General features: G+C 40.3%; 1 protein-coding gene across 1 annotated transcript in view; it reads right to left on the bottom strand.

Moving 5' to 3' along the window:
- LOC132975454 (ankyrin-3-like) overlaps window positions 1-20432 on the bottom strand; it is a 130444-nt gene extending 110012 nt beyond the window's left edge. The window contains exon 1 of the mRNA XM_061039997.1: window positions 20067-20432. Coding sequence (XP_060895980.1) covers window positions 20067-20135 — 69 coding nt within the window. The 5' untranslated portion in view covers window positions 20136-20432. The remainder of the gene's footprint in view (window positions 1-20066) is intronic.
- Between the last annotated feature and the right edge of the window lie 5286 nt (window positions 20433-25718).

The following is a 25718-nucleotide window of genomic DNA, read 5'->3' as shown; positions in this document are numbered from 1 at the left end:
TGTTCGCCCCCATAAGCCACAAAGCCTCGAGATCATGCCAAGTCTGATAAGCGACTTCCAACACCCCCCCCCCTCTCTCTTCTACTCGTTTCACCACACTCAAACCCCTTTCTGCTTCTGTCTTGACAGCTGGGGCCCAAGTACCACATGGGTGGACATTTTCAAAAGTGTCACTCCATCAGACGGACTGAGTGATTGGATAGCGTAGGGAGTGTTGCTGAAAAAGCCATACCGAGACATACAGACAACACAGTTCTCCCTCCCCCATTGTGCCTAGTCCCCACTCGATGGCTGTCACCCCAATTTCAGCACATGGAGGCGAAATTTGTTCGACCATGCATGTATCTTTCTGTATTAGCACCCCACTGTGACTCGCCTTCCTCCACCTCTTCAAATCCTGTCCTCACCTTCTCGTCCTTAGAGTTCAACCTGTCGTTGTTGCTTAGCCAGGGACCACAATGAAAAGGTGGGGGGGTCAAAAGGGAGTCCCTTGGGCCGGGATCCTCTAGAAATCTATGCCTTAAAGGTCAATACAATACAAAATGTCAAAATTAGCTTGAAAATGTTGAATTAAGTCCAAATGAACACACCAATTAGGGAGAATAATGAAGAACATATACTGTATGAGGACTCCTAAACTGGCTAATTGTTTCATTATAGTACTTGCAGCCTAAGGTAACATCAGCTTTCTTAAACAGTAAACACATCTACTGGTTTAATATAGTACATTCAACAGTTACATACTTTCTTTACATTCACCTTCCAGACATTAACACATTAGACTTTTTCTCTGAATGTTAAAATCCTAAAATATTTCAAATAGCTATTAATAATGCAGTTAATAAAACAGGCATTTTTCTTGCCCAAATGTTTTTTTTCTTTTATATGTTTTTGTTAAAACCTGGACACACCTGGATATAAGTATAGAGTAAAAAGAAAGATTTAAAAAATAAAACTCTAAAATTACCAAACACAACAGATACGGTTTCCCCTTTCCGTTTTTATCCTTTTATTTTGGAAGTCTGAAGGTTTTGGACTTGTCTATGACATTTTTTATGTTGATGCTGATGTTATGGATGATGGTTTTTCTATTAATATGCTTAAATAAAAGTATGTCAATATTTTTCAGTTTGCACACTCCCTGTGGTTGTATTTTATTGTTATTATAGTTAGATGTTTTTCGTTTTTGTTAAAAATAATCACTTTGTTACATGTATTGAAAATGCTATACAAATAAAGTATTATTGTTATTTTTGCTTTTATTATTGAATGTTTGACAACATCTGCCATTACATTGCTGCCATTCATCTGCCATTACATTGCACCATAGCCTATTGGTGCACAAATATTATATGGGAGGGAGCCAATAAGCTATTGTGCTGACTTAACCATCATTCAGGCCAGGATGATAGGACAGCTTCAATTTAATTAAAAATCTATTCTAAAATGTGATAGCTCTATCTTAAAGATGTATTATCTTGATAAACTGGAAAACTAAGTTCAATCCAATTTTAACTTGCCACCTCTTTGACTAATAAGAAAAGACAAAAAAGACAGTCACATGGCTTCTTGTCATCAATTTTTACTAAAATCCATGAAAATGTATCCAAAAAAATATAAATATATTACCAATGTGTTCAAATTACTCAGAAAAACCACATCTCTGTTAGGCTAGCATAAGCGATTTTGTGGGAGTAAGTCATTTAAATTGAATTTTTAATATTCATACATTGACATGTTAACAACATCCAAGTCTTTGTTACTGTACTTTTAAACTCACCCCTTCAGCATCTTCAGTTAATCCTACCCTGACATTGTCCGCAAGTGCACAAGGTGCAAAAAGGTGAAGTCCATCGAGGGCCATGAACTGACTGAGTACAGGACAATGAGTGCGCACAAATCCGAGCCCAACCCAGGTCATCTGCAAGTGGCAGCAGGGGTTATAGCTGCTTAATCAGACAAGAGCTAATCTAGTTAGGAGATCAACAAATGAGCCTCACATGCTTAAAGGAGGACACAACCCACAGACACCAAAGTGGGTCATGCTGGCCATTGTTTTTCTGTAAACAAAACGAAAGGGATGGAGAGGTTGTATTACTGTCATAGCTCAGATTAAAATGAGGGTTGGGTGTACAGCAGCATTGAGCTTTGCCTGCTGGTGGGCACTTCCAATTGAATAATGGACTAATTGCAGACCTGACTTCAAATCTCAAAGCAACACACTGGAAGTTGTCTGAAAGTGACAAATCATTTGCCTGAGTAAGGTTGTTATATTTAATATTTCAGATGCTTTAAATATATGAGTTAGGGCACAGGATGTGGTCTGGAACTGGAACAACCACCTGCTCTCTCTAATTGGCAATGTCAAGAAATTGTGCCTTAGCAAAGCATCCAGCTGTGAAGGCTATTAAAGGTAAGTGGCGGTGGCTGGCAGCATGAACGACAAAGCCAGTGGTCACAGAAGGGCTTCAAGATTCTCCATTCCTCTTTTGGTCTCCATGGAAACAAGGACAGGAACATTCAGATCACAGGGGAAGAAAAAAACATGTGTCATGCTACTGGCATCTCAGACTTATATGCAGATGTTATAACGCCCCCTGGAAACCATAGTGTTGTTTATTTGATTCAAATGAAGAATGGGCCATCTCTGTGCACACCTGATGCACTTCCACTGCTCGTCTTGTATACAAGCCTAAAGCCAGACAGAAAAAATATGTCAGACACAGCTGCGTCTGGCATATTTAACTACATTAGGGCTGTGCTGCCAGTCATTTTAATCCATTATTAAGCCACACAGATTCCCCTTTTAAAGGATGCTTCATATTATTGCTGGTTTATGCACGTTTTGGCCACAGCTGAAAAAATAAATTTGATTTTTAAAATTTTCTTCAGATCCAAAACAGGATATAAACAGTATGGTGAGGACTCTTTGCTTATAAATGTTACAGCTCCTATAAAGATACTGTAATGATTCCACAAAGACAATCTATAAAAATGCAATACACACACAAAGATTGTGTTCGCTAAACTTTGCAGTCATAAAAGTGGGAAACGCTGTCAAGTCTTTGCGAGTATGCAGCAACACGGCACCAGGCGACGGTTTAAATGACAATGCACAAGATTAAAATATGCAGCGTTATTATTTTTTAAGCTAACAGTCTGTGATGCTGACACTGTATTTTTATACCTCATTTTGTAACAGTGGCTCATTTGTTTGGTTTAGAGCTTAGTTTATTGTTACCATTTACTGTTATGGGAGCAGTGTACCTACACATTTTCCATTTTGGCAACTGGGAACAGATGATAAAGTTTAACTGGATGACCCCAGCAGATAAATGGTGACAGAGGAGCTGAGCAGCTCAGACTGGAGCACAGACAGATAGAGAGAGTAAGAAGAGGGGTGTTTCCCAGAAAACTCTATTCCCTGTATCTGCTGTATTTTAAAACCAACATACGGTAACCAAACAGTAGAAACATTTGCACACTCGCAGCCCAGATGGACAGATATTTTCCCAAATCACACACAAACACACTCTCTGGAGGCCTTGTTAGAGTGGGCTTTCAGGCAGCTTCCAGATGCCACATGCTAGGCTGAGAGGCTGCTGGTATTGCCAAGACGGAGAATAGAGAAAGAACTCCACATAACACACACATGCAAGCACATTCACACATAGTGATGCCCAGACACAAACAGAAAATTTCAACAGCGATCTTTCTGTTTTACATTCTGTTTCCAACCTCGTACTCTCTCTCCAGCCTCTAACTCTCTCACTTCCACTTTTTTTACCTTTTTCCAGGCCGCCCCGTGATCTGGCTTGTCATTAGTAAGGGAGTGACAGGAGCTTTGAAGTTGAATCAGAGTCTGTGTGTGCGTGTGTACGTGTGTGTGTGTGTGTGTGTGTGTGTGTGTGTGTGTGTGTGTGTGTGTTCCTAGTCGAAATTTTACCCTCCTTCAGGTTTTCACAGTTCCTTTCCGTCACTCTGAGGCAGCTGTGAGAAAAGGAGGAGGGAGGAAACTGAAGAGAGAAGAAAGAAGACAGTGAGAGAAAAAGAGAGGCAGCGGGTGTGAGGAGAAAGGAGGTCAGATGTTTTCTTGCACTGAGCCAGAGGGTGTGAAAGCCTGAAGGTGAAAGGTTTCTTTGGTTTTCAAGGCAGACGAAAATGGACGATGGATAGATGGATAAATTGATTGACGGAAAGTGTCGGGAAGAGAGACTATACAGATTTTGTTGTTCAAATGCACTGTACAAGAAACGGACATAGACACTGTGATTTCACCCATTTGTTTTTGGACTGAGGTTTCAAAGCTTTAAGTTTGGCAGTGTTCATCTTGTTTTTTTGGATACGAACATGGCAATTTTGGGAGGAGAGACTGAAAAACCAAGAGGCCAATTTAGCTTAGCAGACACCAACCAGACAGCTAGCCACACTCACCTATCATTCACAGTGTACTTGTAGTGCCATGTACTTATTTATGTATACATTAAAGACTTAATGTTATTTAATTACCAATGCATTGGTTTTATTCTGCAACAAAAGAGGTTGCCGCTCATTTAAAATAAACACTTAAAAGCTTCTTCTACCCAAAGTCAGAATGAGTAGAATTTGTTGGTTGCCAGTGTAAATATGGACATTCCTTGCAATCTCAATGAGTGACAAAGAGAGCAGCAATGGTACAGAAAACACTTTGAGTGGATGAATAGAGTTAGCGTTAATGAAGCAGAGAATGATAATTAGAGATTTTATTTTTAATGTTTTGACCGCATCCTTGTAACTAAGTGCAAATAAACATAACTACTTTTGAACCACCTTCCCAGTGACAAACTCTGTGATCCCAGAGAAAACTAAGCTTCACTTATTACAGTTCCCACAATGCATTTCTTTCTCCCTTGAGAGGTTGGGAGATGGACACAGTGACATTCCCTTCTTGATATGCTTAGTCCCAAGTCCTTTGGACTAAGTTTGTCTAGGTTCTTCTTACTAGTGGCTACATATTGACTTTCAGAAACATACTAAATACAGTAAAATCCAAGAGTGGGGTCTGAAATAACCACAGTGATTAAAATGATGGTTCTATCGTTTCTTTGAATTCATAGTGTCATGTGTTTTTTTCAGTAAACTCCCACTTGTTATGGCTATGTAGACAACAATAACATCACATAAAATGCTAATATGCATGCCTGGAGGCATAAGCTGTTATTAAACCAAAAGCCTTAAGTTCATTTTTAAGGCCTTCAGAAGTGTCCAAAGTAAAGGCAGATGAGAAGTGTTGAATAACCAATCTAGCTCATTACATTTTCTGTGAGACAACCCAATGGGTTTGGTTTAGCCTATTCACACTTTAACAGCATGCATTTTTTCTCTTCCTGACACTAACACTCACTCACTTCCTCAACATTTCCCTTTGAAATGTTGAGGTTGTGAGGTGCCTTTTTGAATGGTGCTGTCTAATACAGATTATTGCAGCTTGACAGCTCCAATTAGCTGGTATTATAGATGGAAGAATAAGGTAAAGCCCAACTGTAAAACTTCATTCCTCATATCCAATCTCATCCCAGATGACACAGGAGAAAATCCCCTCTGAGTTTCATCTAAAACCCTCTTCAAAAGAGCTAATCTAACTACAAAGTCAGATGGGTATTTCATTCAAGAGAGCTACCAAAAAGGGCATCTCTCTGTCTTGGCCTCAAATGCCTTTTTGCTTCTTATTTGCTGTGATTTATCCGACCCAAACAGTCAAACCACTCTGGAGTGTAAACCAAGTTAGCTGCTGATTACACAAGTGGAGCAGATGTCACGTTAACTACATTTTCCTCCATCCAAAACACTGTCAGCCACATCTCTTCAGCTCTCAGCACATTACCCAGTCACAGGCCTATGTAGAGTCAATACTAATGCTGTCTTTATCCCATTCTAACTGTGACTGTGCTGGTAAGGCAGACAATTAGCTGACAGTTTTAGTTCAGGGAATATTTTCTCTGAAACATATTAGAAGTTTTAGCATACCCTGGCAACCGGGTGCAGGGCCATTAGGAAAATGAGACTAATTAGAAAACTATCTGGGTTTTCAAGTTATTGAATTTATTACCAGATTATGAGTTAAACAGCAGATTAAGATAAAATTAGTGTTCAGCACTGCAGCCTTGTAACAGGTATTAATATGAAGGACTGAATATCTTAGAGTTCACCTGATAGACAGTATATAGATAATTAAAATGTGCAGCTTTCTGGCCTTTCTTTTTATGACAAGTGATACTTTGTTTAACTTTTGGACATCAGGATGACTAAAGTAGGTCACAAGGGAAGACCTTCAGAGGCTTCAGAAGACAGCACCCTTAACAGGATGTCTTAAACTTCATGTTTTACATCTAGGGATGGAGTCAAAAAGCAGAGAGATAATTAAGATAAGTTCATGACTGAGCGTGCGCGCACACACACACACACACACATACATATATATATATATATTATACATGTGCTTAAAAAGGAAAAAACAGAAGATCTTTTGCATGTTACTGTCACGTGTTAAGTATGACATTTCAATATCATTTAGCAGATCCTAAAGAAGTATGCAATTGGACAAAGTTGGCCTGGACAATTTACAAAGATTGTCAACATAACCAATGATATTAAATTGATTTGTTTCTTCACTTGAGTACTCAACAAACTCTTTATGACAGAATGACAAAAAGCAATGTCAAGGAGATTGCATAGCTGTGGTCAATGATCAATAGACAATCATATGTTCCAAAGGGCTCAAGAGGTTTGAGATGTGGGATGAACAACATGATAATATACAGCCTGACCGGTGTATTTCAAGGATGTTGTTCATCTGTGGGTTTCTGATATTTTATATGTGGCGCTCAACTGTGCGATTGTACATCCTGTCTCTGTCTTTGTTTCTGCGCTTCTCACATGCTTCTGTTGAATAAATTAAAAAACAAGACACACACAGACACACAAAAGCCACGATGAAAAACATTATCAATCACAGCCATGGTGAAACATAGATCTTTTCTGAACCACTCAATTCCTCTCCGGACCAGCGAGGAGGATGTCTCCATTGTTTAATGACACTGAGGGAGGAAATGGTTTCTCTTTGTTCCTTTACAACTCTGTTAATGTGTGCATGGTGGTCCAGTACTGTACAAAGCTGACAAGACCACATCATTTACTAATTTTGACTCAAATTTGTTTTTTTGGCACTCATGTTCATCTTCCCACTCACTTTTATATAACAGCCTCCTCTGCGACTGTATTAAAGAGGGCAGTGATTTTTTTTTTTTTGTTTAATGTTAGAAGACTCAGGATACATCTGTGGTAATATAGTGACCAAATGCATTCCCCCCCATTAAATCCATGTGTTTACATTTGTCAGCTTCATCCATCTTTCTTTTGAATATAGTTTTCTGTCGTTCCTAGAGGTTATATTCATTACTGGGGCTGTGCACATTGTTACATTTCCTCTTATTGCTTAAGAAGTGTTTGACTTCCGTTGTGCTGTGTAATTGATGATGGATGAAGCAATCATAAAGAGTTCCCAGCTGGTAAATTATAGCTTGGTTTATCCTCAGTGAGTAAACTAGGCCATCTGGGATGAGCTATAACTATGAAAGTATACTGGTCCATGTTGGACGAGACAGCGCTGAGATCTTAGCAGTGATTTATTCATGTCACAAGTGGGTGAAGAAGACTCAGCCTTCCTCTCTAGGAGGCAGCTGGGAGAAAGATCTCCCTCAGCTCTCTCTACATCCCAGACATCATCCTCACATCCTCCCTGCTTTGTCCCACCATACTGCCCACATGCCCCCTCCCTCCTTTCATTTTTTACCCACTCATATTAATTAATTCAAATCACCCAGAGTCCCGAGCAATTCATTTCCACTCCCCCACCTGATAACTGAGAGGAGACTATTTTAATGCTTGGTTACATAAAAGAATGAGGTTTTCTAAAGTGTAAAAATGTAAATCAAATGATTAAAACCTAAACTTGTAAGGCAAAAGGCATGTTTTAAAAGCAGTAACTTTAAATGTATATTTCAACATTTTGCTTAAATCTTTTTTGCCACATTCTTGCCTGAGAGATTGTTGAGGAGGTTTACGCTACTCACATGTTTTTAACATGTATAATTATCAACTACCACCTGTTGCTGGCTAACCTAGCTTAGCATTAAGACTGTAAACATTTCTCTTTTTGTAGTGGGCCACCTGATCGCTTGGGGCTAGAGCCTTTCAGAGTATTAAGAGTCACCTGGTTACTTCATTCAGGCTCAATAAGCCAGGCTCAATAAGCCACGCCCAATGCTTTTTTTTATGAACATAATTTTAGTTTTCCTGCCAGTCTCTGTTCTATTTCATATAGGCTTCGCCGGTTCAGTTTATAAACCCAATAGTGAGAGCCTTAGAGGGCTGCACATATACTCATACAGTCTGGAGTTACAATATGTAACTAACATTTTCCAACTTAATTTTTTTATTATTATTTTTTACATTTTGTTAACATATATTATTTTTTTCATTAAATGTCCACCTTTTCTTTTCATCTTAATTTGTTGTACTTTCAGAGCTAGGTTGGAAACAGCTGCCTTGGCCTGTCCAAATACCCCCCAAAAAAATCTTGCTACCAGCTCTCCAAAAGCATCGAGTTTAAAAATTACTATTTTTCATTTTTCAAGAGGTAGAATTTGATTTTGATGACAGATTTGCAGTAGGTTATTCAAAAGAATGAGGTGTCGGGGCCCATTTGAATATATTGTTATTACTAGCTCAATCATGTATCCACAGCACTATATTCATGTCCAGAGGGTATCTCATTAGCAGACTCACAACCTCACAGCTGGAGGTTGTCACATTGTGTGTGTATTGTCACTGACCACAGGGCAGGAGACACCCTGTAACTGTTAAAAGAAACCCACGCACACCAATCAGCTTTCTGAAAAGCCACTAGGGAAAAGCTTAACTCATACACACACACACACACACACACACACACACACACACACAAACACACACACATATATATACACCATGCTATCTCGATTCAACATCCACATCTCATCTAAGCCTCAGGCAATGCTACTTTCACGCCTCAGCTTATTGCAAGGCTATAAACTCAGTGTTTGTTTCACAATGGCAAGAGGGGATAGCTCTCTGAACAACTTCCATATGTCAACTACATATGTCCATCCACTCCAAACTTTCCGACAAAGATAACTGAGCGTTTTAAAAACAAAACTCTTCCAGAGAAAATGCCAGTGTCATGCAGTGATGTCTGGGAATTCAAAAACTTTTCAAACACGACAATGTGATTGTCAACCTTCACAGACAGAGCTGCGTACTCCCACGCATCAATGTGATTTGCCAACTGTCTGTCAACACAGCTGCTCAGGAATTACTGTTTGATAGTACCAACAAAGCATATATCATCTTCAATCAAATCTCTATTGAAGGATGTCATCTGACAACCATAACTACAACATGTTAACAACAACATCTTCATTCTAAAACACAGGTGAACCCCAATATTTTCTCTGCAAAAATCTGACAGAACAGTGAAAGATAGACCAGTGGCATCCAGTATTTTTATGATAGGGGCCATAACATCTCTGTTGTTTGTACAGTGGACATCATAGATGGAGATTTTCCGTCGAAAGGCAATAACATCTGAAGAAGTGTTTTGCTGAGCGAGGCAGGTGTTTTGAAGTATGACAAAGCACATGTAGCCGCTGCTCATTAAAGGCAATGATGTGGAGAATGAAAGGAGTGTTTCCGGATAGCAGAGGATGCAATAAGTGGTACTTTTAAGGTTCTCAACATGGTAATAAAGACTGGAAATGTCCCCTCATAAATGATTTAAGTATTTGTTGCGGCATTAGACAAAGTATCTGACAAAGAAAAAAGGCCTGCAGGCAAATGGAGGGCGTGATAAATGGAGAAGCCGACACATTTTACACCATCCCAGAGGAGAATGCATTGTCATCAAACTCCAAACCATATTGGTCTGTCTGCGATTCAAATTGAGTTACCAATATCAATATGAAGCATAGCCCATCTGCCCGGCTCCTCAGTACTGTCGCTCAGAGAAAGGGAGAAAGAAAGGCAGAGACTGTTCCAGAAAGAATGAGGTTAACACGTTTTGTTCTTACAGAGAAAACCCTGACAAATGTCACAGTTTCATTACAGCAGCAAGGGTTGGTTCCTTGTGTGACATAATAACGTGATATAGAAATCTGTAGCTGTCACTGGATCTCCTGAATGCCTGGAGGGGTTTATTTTAGGTGCACATGTGAGCGTTTACTCGCATACATCCTTATACTCATCCACGTCCCACTAGTTCCTCTGCTCAACATTTTAGGGTTCTGACTCTCTATGCTTCACTCTCTTGAGAAAAAAAAAATGTGATTCTTCTTGTCTCTTGTCCATCATCATCCTCTGCCTTGACGCCTATCTTCTTATTCCTCTCATTCCTCTTCCCCTAGTGCGAGTGCACAGTCTGGCTCAGGTGATGTTGCCTAAGCTCGCATTACGCCGCTGCCATCCCTGAACAGAAATCTAAAAAGGGGAGCATTTAACAGGGTTCTCCCAATTGGTATTACTGCCTGACAGCCCTGAACATCTTATCGTTGCTGTTACAAAAGACCCGCTGAAAGAGATGCCCCTGTAAAAAAAAAAAAAAGTATGAATGAGCCAAGCATAACTATGTGAAACTTTATCTGAAGACTGACAGAAATGTGAAAATCAACCATTAAAATCCTGATAATGATCATGTTTGGTTATGTATTTGCCAATAACAAAACGATTTTTGTCTGTGAAATGATCAGTGACACCAAATGTGTTTTGTTTCCCAACTAGTGTCCCACTTGCAAATGAGGCAAGGGACAATATGAAAACTCCATGTCATGCTGATCCTTTTCCAAATTTCAGAACCCACTGAATATCATCTGATGACGATAGAGCCGCTGGGAGCAACGGCCAACCTTTATGGGCTTCTGGTGTAACAAGCAGTTCTATGCAATAAGTGAATTCCATCCATGACTTACTTTTCCATGCCCTGCCTTTGATATCAGCAAAACAAGCGAAACAAATTAAATTAAATTAAATTAAAAGTAAATAAATGGTGCTTTTAGGAGAAGCATCCAAATGCAAAAACTCATCGCTTTGTAGCATATCACCAGGATGTATCTCTACTAATACTCTGTATTCTAAACAAAGAATTAGTTCTGTAGAAGGATCAGTTGAAGGGAATAAACACATGACCTTTATAAATAAGACTACAACCATCTCCTCCAATAACACAGTTCCCTATCCATTTCATTGACCTGTTCTGTTAACCAAAAAATCCTGATCCCCTACAGGTAACAGGGTGAGCCATCTAGCTCGGCACCACTGTGAATGTATCCCTGACCGTATAATACATCATCTGACATGGATCGACAAAGTAGACACCCCGTAATAAGACACAAAAGGCACAGTGAGGCAGCCCCGTTTCCTCCTTTGCAGTTAATTAAAATGTGTTGAGCAAGTTGTCGTAATTAAACACAGCGCTGGGTTTTCTGTCCCTGGCATTGCACAGATCCCTGTAGGCCACCGGTCTGAAATCAGAAACTTAAATCTAGGCTGTTTTCACCCACCACAGCTTTCTGTGTGCAGTTATTGTGGGTAAACACAATCAGCATGCACATCAATCACGATAAACAGGAATTCACATCACAGGAATTAGAGTGGGAATAGTGTGATCTTTGTGAGTACTCAAACATGGCTGTTATTTACATATTTTTGGCCTTAATAAAAATGTATAGCCTACATCTATTTCTGTTAAGAATTAACAGTAAGTGCTTCTGAGACTCTGTTCATTTAAGTAAGGACTACAAATGAACTAGAGATTTTAATCTGTTGGGTGTTTTTTTTTGTCTTATTCTTCCAAGCAGTAGTAAAACCACTGATAAATAATTGAGAAATGAGTGGAGACAACTCTGCAGTCACAACAAGGTCAGCAGACAACACAGCGAGCAAAAAAACACTGTTATTGCTTTTTGTAGCTTTTGTTACACTGCTCTACAGTTGCCATGGAGACACAGAACCAGGAGAGGCTTAAGGAGGATCCCAAACTTGATAAAAAGGGTTTTCTAAATCTGACAGTGGAACTCTCTATTTGTGTCTCGGCTCCTGTCTCTAGTTTTCCATTACTGACTCGTTGCAAGAAGGGTGAGAGAGGAAAAGAGAAGAAGAGGAGGAATGGAGAGGACAAAACAGAGCGAGATGTAAAAGAGCTTTTCCGGACGGGGCTGTGGGAAACGGAAGAGGCTGCGGGGTCCAGGCAGCAACGGTTGCTGCCAGCAGAGAGAAATACCAGTGTACTGGATATGAAGGCACACATTATAACACTGAAGACATCTGAAAGCAGCTCCAGTCTGGGTCACCAAGACGAAAATGTCTGTTCTTTCTTTGCATTTAAATTGGTTAACAGTCAGTGACTTTTTTCTTGTAAAATCACAATTTTTAGATGTACTTTGATTGTAAGGACATAATTCGGCACTCTGGATATAGAGTACCACTGGCCTTTTTAAATAAAGACCTGGTTATTATGTGTTTCAGAGACAGGCACACTCTGATACCGTAGCTCTAGCTGTTTCTTACACGGAGAGAAACTCATTTTAAATTGCGCTGAGCTCTCACTGGTATCGATTCATCCCCGCCAACCAAACATAAAAAACTCACAGAGGCATTTCTTCAGATTGCCTGCTTTTGTTGATGAAAGAAGCAAGGAGAGAGGTTTGTGGAGGGATGGATAGAGAGAGCGAAGAGTGACAAGACCTTATTAAGCCTTTTTTTTTGTTGATTGGGTCGGGTTCAACAGCCTGCTATCTGTAGTCTCTGTGAGCAAGTACTGTATTCTTGTTTTTATTCTGAAGCTCGCCGGAGCATAAAAATGCATGTGTGACGACAACAGCAGCTGCCTCAGGTTTGAATACAGCAAGCTGAGTTGTGATTAAACAAGACCACCATCAGCAAATCAGTCACGTAACAGGACAGTCAGCAAGGAAAGCAGCCAGGCAGTGAGACGCATGTTCATGTAGGAAGGTCGGGTTATGCTTGGAAAAGTTGTAAAACTTGTTGTATGTTGGAAGGCGAGAAACTTTGCAGCTTTTCTGGAAGGGGAGACGTGGGAAAAGACAGCCACAGGGCGCCACAGGAATGAGTCCTAAAACCCGGAAGTAAGCTAGCATTTGAGCGCCATGGGGTCTATCCTCTCAAAGTCAACGGGGATTTTGAATGGGTTTGTGGTTAGACTCCTGAAATAAGGTCTGCGGTTAACACAAGCTAAAGAGATGTTGCCGCTTTGTTAAACGACATAAACTACGTTAGGTAACACCCCCACTTGTGAATTTTGAAGTTTTTACGCGTCCTTAAAAAGGCGGTTGATAATTAGTGGCTAAATGAGACTACAGTGGTTGTCAGGGACATTAAACTCCATCACGCCAGATACAAACGCCGCTTGATTTATTGAGCTCTGCGGATTAGTTTATCGGAGACTGTCTGGAGCATAACGGTAGTGACAACAAAATCATCCGACCGTGGTGTAGTTTGCGATAGCGTAACGTCAGCGTTTTTACTTCTGTCAGCTGCATTAACGCTTCAAACATCATAAAAATGGTGTTCATTTGTGTAGAGGAACAAAACGTCTACGCATCAGAAACGTGTGTTTGCCACAGAGCTTGTTTTCTGCAATGATCCAAAATCCAACGCAAAAATCCCATATAGGTGAATTCTCGATATGACCCCATGGCGATGCTACTTCCGGGTCGGCCTCCAAAAATACATCATTTGGTTTGTTCTCTATACTGTAGGTAAGAGAAGGATGAATCTTAATCATTAAAATGTTGAGATAAAGGACACACTCAGAGAGGCTCTCTCCAAGCGCAATCATGGTGTTGCACAAAATTTGTACAAAATCAAAAGCGACAGAATTAAATGACATAAGGAGAGGCATTAAACCAATGCTAACTTTCAAGCCTCCACACACCTGGCCACCTGCTGTATAAAGTGGTCATGTATAAGTCAAATTGTCCAAATTGAAACTCTCATAAAGCATTTAGAATACCTAGAAAATGACCTTCTGATATTGTTGGATGAGATACTGGTGTTATGTGAAAATAAGAGCATGTCTTGTGTCGTGTGAGAAATCAGTGTATACTTTGATTTAGTGAACGCAAATTGAAATTTAAAGAAAAAATGTGAGGGTGTGTGTGTGTGTGTGTGTGTGTGTGTGTGTGTGTGTGTGTGTGTGTGTGTGTGTGGGTGTGTGGGTGTGTGTGTGTGTGTGTGTGGGGGGGGCCTTGTCAAATTTGACAATTTGACAAGCTCCTCTGATGAAGCTTGCTGGCCCCTTAAACCTCCCCCACAGCAGTTCGGAGATCAAGGGAGAGCTCCAAAGTGACAGAGAAAGAAGCACTCCTTCACACTTCCAGCTCTCCTTCCATCCCCTCCTCTGTCACTCCAAAGATCACACCTCATCTGCACTTCTCAGTCTTCAGCCCCTTTCTACTTCACCTCCTTCTCTCCCCTCCATATCCCTCCCTCCCCTGGCTCCGCTTCTTCTTTTCACCTCATCCCTCACTCCCTCTCTCCCTCCCTTCCTCTATGGAAATAGAGGAGCAGAGACAGTTCATCTGCAAGTGATGGAACTCTTGACAGGCTGATCCCTCTGCCCTCTCCCCGGGGCGTGCAGCTGTGCCTGGGCTCTGAGTTGCCTACCATCCCTAAAACACACATCCACACAGAGAGGGCAGGAATACGCCCACCTACCCACATGCATGCATACATTTATAGAGCTGCTGAGGGAACACACATGTGCTCTTACTCACACCTCCACAGTCCATCTGATACAGCAAATGTGCATGTGTGTGTGCGTGCCGCTTTATATAAGTCGTCACATTTCTGAGCTGCATTTCAGGATAGGCAGCAGAAACGAGGGAAGTCAGGTGGTTGGTGTGATGGGGAATCACAGGTTTGAGAGTTTTTTTGGCCTTACACCAATATCAATATTCAGGTTCTATTGATTTTTCTGGAGTTTTATGTGTGAGTGCTGCTGCAAAAGGTCATGGAACAAGCTTGACATTTACTTAACTTAACAACTTTTGAAGAGTTAAATTTACTTTAACATTGAATTTTAACCAGTGCTGATATTTGAAAAATCTTTTCATGTGTATAATATTGACTTAAAATCATGTTTTATAGACTATTAATGGAAAGGAAGCCTTTGAGTCTTCCAATTCTGATTAGTTTGCGAAACCTTCAGGTACTTGTTCATTTTCAAAAGCCAGACTATAGTATAAAATGATGCACTATGAGGCATTTTTAATGTAACAAACAGAGAAAACAACATTTCCTCTCATTAATGAAGATTAAATCCAGGAATCTGTGGGATTATTTTCTTAAATTTCACTTAAAACACAGATGTTCAAAATAGCACTATTAAGCAGAATACTGTATGTACTGTAATTCCCCCTAAAGCAAACACATATCTTCCCTCTCTCCCAAAGAGCCCATACAGCATAACCACCAACCCCTCTTAAGGATTTCCACTGTGCCAAGTCCATTAGCCTAATCTGAAAAACAAAAGCAGCACTTCGTTTGCTCTCTCTGAGTCTCTCCCCACTTGTACACTCACAGAAACACACACACTCACACACACAGCACATCTTCCATCAGCACATTCACCACTGGCCTGCTGTTATCTGGGGGATGTGATGTGCCGTTTCTCTTTGAACGCACTGTCACAGAACGGCTTATTTCCCCAGTCCTCCAGACGCTGGGCTCTCTGTCTCTGGCAGGGTTTTTCCATCCAAGACAAAGAACAGAGCTGCCCGAGCATTGCTGCCTGGCTGTTTCATTATGAGCAAGACAACGGAGGCGAAACAAAAGAGACATGTATACAGTCCAGTGAAGAAGAAGTGGAAGGATGGGCAGGGATGGGCAGAAATGGGCTGAAGTCATCAGACTTTTGATTTGTCTTTCTTCATTTCTGCTGATATTGCCGTAGTTAATCTTACTTTAGAAATTATTTAGGCCAACAGCTGTTTTTGTGCTCCATATAAAGAAAAAAGCAACAAGTGAGTGATCTCTGGACTGTCAGCAGCATATGTATACTGGCTCTTTGTCACAATGTTACAATTCACTTAGCAGACGCTTTTATCCAAAGCGACATACATCAGAGAGTAAGTACAACACTAATCCATTCATACACTGAAGCAGCGGGGTTAAGTGTCTTGCCCAAGGACACATCGGACATGTTTCTCAGCTGGGGATTGAACCCTCGACCTTCTGGTTGAGAGGCGACGACTCTACCAAATGAACCACAGCCGCCCCTTTGGTGATGGTGTGTTCACCAGCTGCCTCCACCCAACAGCATTATTGAGAAAACAAAAATCTCTGCTGAGGTCTTTCCGACAGAAACACCCTCAATCCTCACACAATCCTTACACAACCATCTCAAGTTTAAGCATACAGCACATCTCGGAGTTAAGGAGGATTTATTTTAGGAAGATATGAACCTGGAGTCTACAGCATTGATATGTAAGCATCTCTTATGTAACAATATGTTTACTTCGCTAGGGAGATTTATTTCTTGAAAAACCAAACATGTGGGAAAAATAAACATTTATGCTTTTCTGTCTGTTATCGGAGTTATATTTTCAATTAAGTTTACAAGTGTACACCAAATCCATTAGTAACTTAGTAACTCCTTCATCTCAGTTGTCTGTTAAATGTATTGTAAAATACTTCTGTTCCTGTTCATATACGCATTTCTGCCTTTCTCAGTCATGCAGCTGAAGTTTGTTGAGCTAAGTTTTCATTATTAGGATCCTGCAAGTACTTCAATGTGAGCCCCCCGGGGTCTTTTTGTCTTCTTTTGTGTGAGAAAAAAATGTTCGAAGTCAAATTTAAGCAGATAAATTAACTACACTAAAATCTGTTAAAGCACAGAAAACCAAGTTTCGAGTAAAAAGCTGGTATTCTTTGCTCACACAAGTATATTTGACTACTTTTCGACGTGACAGCAGCTCCTGTTTGGTGGGATTATGTGCAACTGTTACTGCGTGTTTGTGTGTCTGTGTGTTATGTAAACCTCATTATCTCTATCACTACATCGAATTCTTATCATTAAGCCTCTCTGAGACCATTTGGAGTAACATCAAAGTGCTACACGGACTCACTGTCATGCACTTCCAAATACACACACACGTACACACACTGATGGACATGAATATGCACTTACATGCAAACACAACATCATGTTTGGTGTTGATTTATGACCCACGTCTTAATCAGGAGAAGTCTGGGACCTTGAGTCAAAAGACGCTTGATTGTATCCTTGAGCTCCCCCCCCCCCCCCGTCACAGCAGCTGCCTCATGAAAAATATATTTCTGTTCTGGCCACCAAGTTCACCAGTACACCCCCTCTCTCCACACACATGCACACTTTCTCTCTCCTCTCTCTCTCTCTCTCTCTCTCTCTCTCTCTCTCTCTCTCTCTCTCTCTCTCGACATCTTTCGCTCAGAACAGAAACTAGTTGCCATGGCTACCATCATTAACACATCTGGCATAGTTATCTAGCACACACATGTGCACAGAGAGAAAAGCAAACATAGACCCAGCCACATACACAAACAACCAAACAACATCCATATGTAAAAAAGCATTAATATGCATCATTTAGTTTGTGCTGTTTTTAGTTTCATGGCTTGCCGTCTGGAGCTTGTGTGGGAGAGATAACGGGCTGAGGCTTGTTGGGGAAAATACATCAACAGAGAACTTTGAGCCTCAGTGATAATCCTATTGGTGAATTTAACCCAACCTCTATTATCTAAATCCTCTGGGAAATGAAGTTGATGTTGAGAACAATTGAACTTTCATGACATTGGAATCTTTTCTTTTTCTCTCTCTTAATTTTTTACACAAATAGATTTTTTTTATGAAACAAGTAATTTGGACGATTATAAGTCCTGCACACTAACAGCTAAAGAATCATTCTGTCTGTCCTTTCTGATGAATGTTATGGAGAAATATTATATATATTACATAATGCTTAAATGGATACATGTATGTAGTGTAATCATTTGCTAAGTATATAGTGATTTTTTTCTTTTATTCACTAAAAACACCGACAATATTGGCCTTGAAAATCTGATAGTACTGTTGGCCTCTTTTTACATAATTTGGTAGCATAAAGTTAGACAAACTGCCATCATAGATTCAAACTTTTGCAAATCCGTTCTCACAACTCTATAAGAAAAAACTCTACACTGTGACAACAATAAAACCCTCAAAAACAAAATCTACACCATGACATATTTTGTTAAAACGAGTCAAAGTCGACTTTTGGTTTTAAGCAGAATACAAATCGCAGTCTCTTAAATCAAGATCTGTTTGTTTGGTTTTTACTCGTCCTTCCAATAGACCTTAACACAAAGTCACCTGACAAGGACGGTATTTAGACACATCAGATTAAATCAAATTGTTGTACATGATACACTTTTAGTTTCAAGCAGACTGCCTCTATCGACATCTTTTAGGAAATCAACTCTTAAAATGATTCTCATTTTTTCAACCTGTCTTTTAACAACACTTCTTCGACTGTTGTTTTTGACTAAACATCAGTCTGGTCTTGAGGTGAAACATGGTTCTGTTTGCTCACGCGTTCATTTTCTACAGCCTCAGAAACGTGACAGTCCTTTGTGTCAACATTTCATTACTGAAGCTAGCAGTTTGAACATCTTGTCTCTTACTGTCATCGAGGAATCCGACTGACAGCTTTACCACTGAGGCTGGCACTCATCACAGCAGCCATAAATTATTTAATGGGAAACACAGAACACATTTCCCTATCAAAAACAGATTTACTCAGCCTTGTAAAACCTATAGCAGCTATCTGCTGCAACTGTGCCTCTTTGATTTGTTTTGGTCTTCCCAGTCCTACAAATCCATGATCTCGAGGGCCACCTGGGAAGTAGCTCCATAAAACTCAAATGGCCTGAAAAACACTCTGTGTGTTAAAGTGTGTATTTTGCGACACCGCTTGTGTATGACCAGGGGCTCCAAGCACCAGAATGCATTTATCAAAGGCTAGTCCCACTGACTAACAGCATGGGAGTCACAGAAGCAGACAAGAGACATTACACAACAAACAACCATATACCTGAAAACCTGATAATCATATAGAAGTACATCGATGTGAGCACATACACAGACACGCACAGACACACACACACACACCACAAACATTCCACTTCATGAGTTAAAACATGTTTCTATGGCTCCAAATACCTTTAATCAAAGCCATAATAACAACTTAGCTATGCATATGTTACATACATACCCACACACGCACAGCTGTGCAGGAGTTTGACAGGACAACAGATGCCTGAGTGGTGCATGCATTCTGCTGCCCCCACCCTAACCCCCGAGGACATCCCCTTGTCTCACATTATACACACTCTCTCTCTCTCTCTCTCTGCACTCTACATACCACTGCTCCCCCAGCCAATCATCCAGAGCAAAACAACCAGACCGACCAGTCGCAGCGTCGGGTTCATAATGAATGGTGACTGACAGCATGGCATTTCTATGGGCTTTGGTAGCAATTCAGGTGAGGCGGAGCAAATATTTCTTAACATGCGGGCTTACGCAAGACTGAAAAAATGTAACACTTAGAGAGAAACAGTCAAAAGAAAACAAAAACACTGTGTATGGACTGTTCTTTAAATAAATAGGCGCTCATGCAAAACAAAGCGACTCAGGCATATACGTCAGGGACCTGCTGATAAATCAGACTTTTAGAATAAAGGCTAAAACCAATTTTTTTTTAAAAAACCAATAAAAACAAAAAAAAACACACATTCAGTCACTTTGAAATGGATTTGTCTACCTCACCCATCAATCACACCTCACCCAAAAACCTTTCACTTCCAATTTGAACACATAAAATACCTTTATGCCGAGCCAAAGCAACAATTGAGCAAATGGAAAAAGCCCAAGACAAAGAAAAGCTTTTCTTCGCTCCTACCTTTTTGCCTTTCTTCTTGCGATGGGCTCCTTTTCCACTGCCCGTTTTCTCCTTAGCTTCCTCACTCATGTTCGGAGCTCTCCCCCCGTTCCACTCCTCTCCTCACTTTGTTTTTAAATCCAGCATGTAGGCGCTTGTAGAGCGGCAGCAGCGGCTGTCTTCACTGGTGAAACGTTGCCACAGAAATGTCCATTTAGAAGCGCTGAAGGAAGGATTGTTCCATGCAGAGTGGGAATGTGCGTGAACAAGAAAGAGAGGAGAGACTGGGGAGGACTGTGCTGATGCTCTTCTTTCTCTCCTCCTCCTCCTCTCCTCTTCCTCTCCACATTCACAAACACACACTCTCACACACTTGCTTGCCTCTGCCGTGCGCAATTGGCGACTCTCTCCGGCGCGCTCAGAGGCAGGGTGTGGAGGCAGGAGGACAGTGGAGAGAGAGAGAGAGAGGAGGAGGAAGATGAGGAGGTGGATGTGTATGTGTATGATGAAAAAAGGAAGGAAGAATAGAGAGAAGTAGACTTAAAGGAGTGTATTCCTGGCTTGGATGTGGCGCTGCCTACCTGAGAGAGTTAGGCTGGAGACTAGAGGCGCTCTTCCAAAGACAAAGAGACAGAGACGCACAAAAAAATGGCACAAATAAAGAAGGACACGAAGACACAGAGACAGAAAAAGACAGGACAAAGAAAATTGCAGGACAAATAGAAAGAAAGTCCGGAAGAACGAAGGAAAATGGTGTTTCTAGTGAAAGAGAGAAAGAGCGTAAGGCTGAGACAGAAGACAGGGGCATGATCCACACATTCTCTTGACTAAGCTCCCTGGATGGTTTCTTCTGTTGCTCCCTGCAAAGACGTTGTGATTTGAAATGAGACTCTCTTCCCTTCTGACAGGCCAATAGAGGGACAGAGAGAGAGAGAGAGAGGATCATTAACACGATGCATCAGGTCCTTCCAGAAAAGGAAGTCTCCCCACTTGCCTGTGCCAGCAGGATCAGCTTACTGGAAACGGAAAAGAACAGAACTGGCTGACTGACTGGGTTGGTCGAGGAGTGTGTGCCTGTAAAGTTCTGTGTGCATGGGATGAAATGGAGACACAAGGTTGATAATAAGCAGCCGACAACCATTAAAAACGTCGGACCGTGCAAAGACCACGCCTTCCCTGCTCTAACAAGCAACAGCTCCCCACCAATGAAACATTCAGCAAATGAGGCAGCAGGAGAGAAAGTGAATCCAGGAGGAAATATGAACAAAAAGCCCTGGGTGACTGACAGAGAGAGAGAGAGAGAGAGAGAGAGATCAGAAGGAGGGGAAGGGTGAGAAATAGACAGGAGGGAGAAAATGACAGTATGAGACGAGAAGGGGTGAGGTAGGGAGTGAGGGAGGGCTGAAAAACAATGTGATATCAGTGAAAGAGACAATCAGAGGAGGCATGGTGAGGATGAAAGAACAAATAAAAAAACAAATGAGGGGCAGGCGGAGGCACAGAGAGGCATGGTGTGTTGTGATTTCCCCCCAAAACAACAGGTTCTTTATTCTGGGGGTTATATAGCTGTTAGACATCTCTCTCTCCTGTCCCCGACAAGCTGTATGCCATCTCCACCATCCTCTTTGATGTCAATTAGGCCGTGGCTACAACAGAAACACTAACTCCAGTATCTCCAGAGTTCACTGGGAATATTGGAAAGACAGATGGATGGAAAAAGAGGCAGAAGATAACAGAATAATCAGTGCTCCACTTCATAAATGTACAAATAAAACAACATAACGGAGAAAAGACAATGAAAACACAATGGGCATGTGGTAAAGCAAGCCTCCATGTCATGCCCATCTGTTGGCTCAGGTCAAAGAAAAGACTATAAATAGCAAATTTACAGGATTAAAATGTAAAAACATGTCCTTGTATTTTACTCTAACCAAACTTAAAAAACTCCAGCGACAATATTAGACTTAAGATATTACAACTAGGGACACTGGTGGCACAGTGGTTAGTGCACGCACCCCATGTATGGAGGCTGTAGTCCTCCAAGCGGGCGGCCCGGGTTCAAAATCCAACCTGTGGCTCCTTTCCCGCATGTCATTCCCCACTCTCTCTCTCTCTCTCTCTGATTTCCGACTCTATCCACTGTCCTATCTCTCAAATAAAGGCACAAAAAGACAAAAAATAAATCTTTAAAATAATAATAATAATATTACAACTAAAGCTAGAAGAAGAAACCAACCGGGCTAATATGTCTGCCACTGTATGTCCTCAATAGCATGAACATTAGCCAACAAGAGAAGTTGCAGGAGAGAAACACCAAAAATATGCGAGATGATTCAGACAGTAAAGTTAAAAATTCTCTTTTAACAACAAAATCTACGGGATATCACCAGAAACGTTTAATAGGTGTTCTGTAGTTAAAAAATGTAATGCTTTCTTGTCAGATTTGTTCTAACTTTCTAATATGGATTATCAAACAGATACCAGATAGGCTACGAATGATGTTGTACACAAAGAGAATTTTGATGTCAGAAAAAGGTGCTTTTCACTTCAGCAGTTTTGGTTCACAAGAAAAACTAAAAGGGACGTTTGCAAAAGGATAAAAAAATATTTTCCAGTGTCCACTAATAACCTCATTGATGTCTGTTTCACTGGAAATGAGGATAAGTGAGTACTTCTACAGACTTTTACATTAAAACGACTGGCTGGCCACAATAAATCTGAAATTAAATCACAGACATGCTCTAATAGAGATTACAGGATGTTACTACATCCACTTGATAATACCACTGAAAAAGGATTTACTTGTTTAAATATGCATTAATTTATCCTCTTCTGATATAAATCAGATCCCCTGAGGCTTTCGTTCCTTTTTCATCCAAACTAATCTAGCAAGAGACCCAACCAGAAACAGTAACTGTGAGAATATGACTTTGTTCATGTGATGTGAACTTGATTTATATTTGTCAACTTGGCTGGTGGCAAACAGGAAGCACCTTATTAGAGAAGGAGGGAGTGTGATGAGTTTACTTTAATAGCTTACTTCCCCATCTTGCTACTGTTTGTCTACAGAAACTCTCTGCTTGAGTTAATCTTCAGTCAAATCCATAAAAAATAAAGCATTTTATAAATCAACCCTGGCGAGAATTAGGTTTTACTCACAATCGAAATAAAGTATTTGCAGTTAAGACAATAGGGACAGGGCGTTGACATGACAATTACCAAACTGGGGTGTTGCCTAAATTTGTATACAATTGAGTCATTAGAATGTGTGTAATTGCCCTTAATTATGTGTCACGATGCCAAAGGATTAAATGGGGCAGAGGGGAGGGAGGAGCTATGCCACAGACCATTGGATTCAGGAAATAATTGAGACTGTACATTAAATCAAATACTGTACCAAAGTTGTCAAAGCTGTCAATCAGAAATTGAAACCATGCAGGATATACTTCAGGAAAGGTCTCCTAACAATTGCACTGTTCTCTACCGAAGTGAAAGCTCATGACAGATTAGAAGCTTTAGCAGCAGTGACATATGATGTCCCCCAGTCACGACCATCATCCTGCTCTCTGTCATCTTCTCTCCACTCCACTTTCCCACATACAATAACACCTCATCGTGAGAGGAGAGAAGGATTACACACTGCTCCACACATTGATCTGCAGTTGGAAATGTTACCTCACTCAATTTCCTTTTTTGTAAGAGAAATGTGCATGTTAAGATTTGCTGTTTGGGATGTGTTTGATTTGGTGGGTGCTTAAACGTCTGATTTACAACGTGCAGGTTTATGTGTCTGATGTGTGTGCTTATGTGTTTCAGGGTGTAGTTCCTGTGACATGGTGCCAGCAGCAGTTATTATTGATCGTGCCAGGAGGCAGCTCCATCAGCCAGCAGCTTATTAGGATTTATAAGCCTCACACTTCACACCGGGAATCACAGCACAGTCATACAGAATTAAAAACCATTCACTTCTGTTAATCCGCATTTATAGCAATTTAAACTGCCATCATTTTAAAATCTGCTCATTTTTTTGATCATTCTGAAAATATATTTTTTGAGATTATTTAATTTATATATTATAAATATATGTTTTAAATATTCAAAATCAGTTTATCACAGCAACATTGATTGAGTAATTCAATATAAAATGACAAGTGTACAAATGTACACATTTTTGTACAAATGTACAAAGATGTACAAATTTGTATGCACCTTGGGAGAAAGAAATCAAATTTCTAATTATAATGAAAATATATTTTAATTCCTTAATAAAGCAGCATATTTTTCAGGACGACATCAAGACTGTCATATTGACTTTTTTAAAAATCTAAACATCAGATAATGTAAATGTAGTCAAATTATAACAATGGTAAATGCTATTTCTTGCTCATTTTAACGATTGCTTTATTATTATTTTTGCAAAATAGTTGCTTTTGCATAACTGTGATCTCCATTCTTAAGGGCTACACCCTACATAGAGTTCCTACTTGCATATTTATTTATCTTTGACACACTAGGCTTGGCTGACAGTGTGGCTATAGAGCTCAACAGTGACCACACACTTTTTCGACAGCTCTGGTTCTGGAAGAGAAGTGTTGTAATATCTTGCAGTTTGTCTTGTGTTAATATATAAATTACACCAAGGGGCAGGAAACATTGCCATGGTACAAGCGAGCTCCACCAATCAGAGACTTTGCTGTGAAACTATGCTGTCAATGTTTACCTTGGATGGTTTGACATTATGGCTAATAATCAAATCCGCTATGGATAAAATGAATGGGATTTTAACTTCTGGGACCACGCTGTTGAGCCCTAAAGCTGTTGACCTAACTAATGAACGTGTGCACACTCTTTTCCTGCTGTACTCTTTTTATGAGGGGGAGTTATATTTGTTGGGGATGTTGGATTTCCATATCAAAAGGAGTTTCTCCATGCTTGCAATAATCCTTTAAAGAGGCAGGCACAGCCTCTCCAAAACAGTCGCTATGTTTGTGATAATACTGAGAGGAAAAGGAAGAAGAGAGAGGAAGACGTTCAGACATAAATCTTACTGATTGATGAACATAAAGAAAGAGACCAATATGTACAATCTCATTTGGCGTTTATTTCCCTCCTCTGCAATGTTAATTTCTGCATTTGGCCTTTACTATTTTTATATTGAGCACACAGTGTTATTCAATTTTCTCTGGCAAAAAACACAGTAATGAAAAATGTCAACCACGTCTCATCTTTTTTTGTCTTTAATTATGATAAGTGCCAACAAACAAGCCCCATATTCAGGAATAGAACTCAGAATATGTAGTGAAACACTCACTGAGTAGCTGACTGCATGCTGTGTGTACTCCTGTCTGCAGTCAAAGGTGATGGGGTTAGGAGGTAATCATTGTAAGGAGACACTCCTTACACAACCTGTAGGTTATCTCTAGGACAGCAGATTATCTGTAAAGCTGTCAGTCATGATAACCAATCCATATGGAAAGGTTTACAGTTACCATGTTGTTTTTAATTACTTTGAGATGGTCTAATGATCTGCTAGAAATTACATCTGAGAAAGTTGGCATGAGTACTGTAGTAGTGCTGATAGTTCTGATAATGACAATGATACCACTGTTGCTTAGGCGAGCTATGAAAACACAAAATGCTGAGTACAATAACACATTTAATATGTAAAAAAGA

Source organism: Labrus mixtus, chromosome 6, assembly GCF_963584025.1.
Source record: "Labrus mixtus chromosome 6, fLabMix1.1, whole genome shotgun sequence".
Lineage (NCBI taxonomy): Eukaryota > Metazoa > Chordata > Actinopteri > Labriformes > Labridae > Labrus > Labrus mixtus.
Note: the sequence above shows the minus strand (reverse complement) of the source record. Positions and strands in the feature narration are given on the sequence as shown.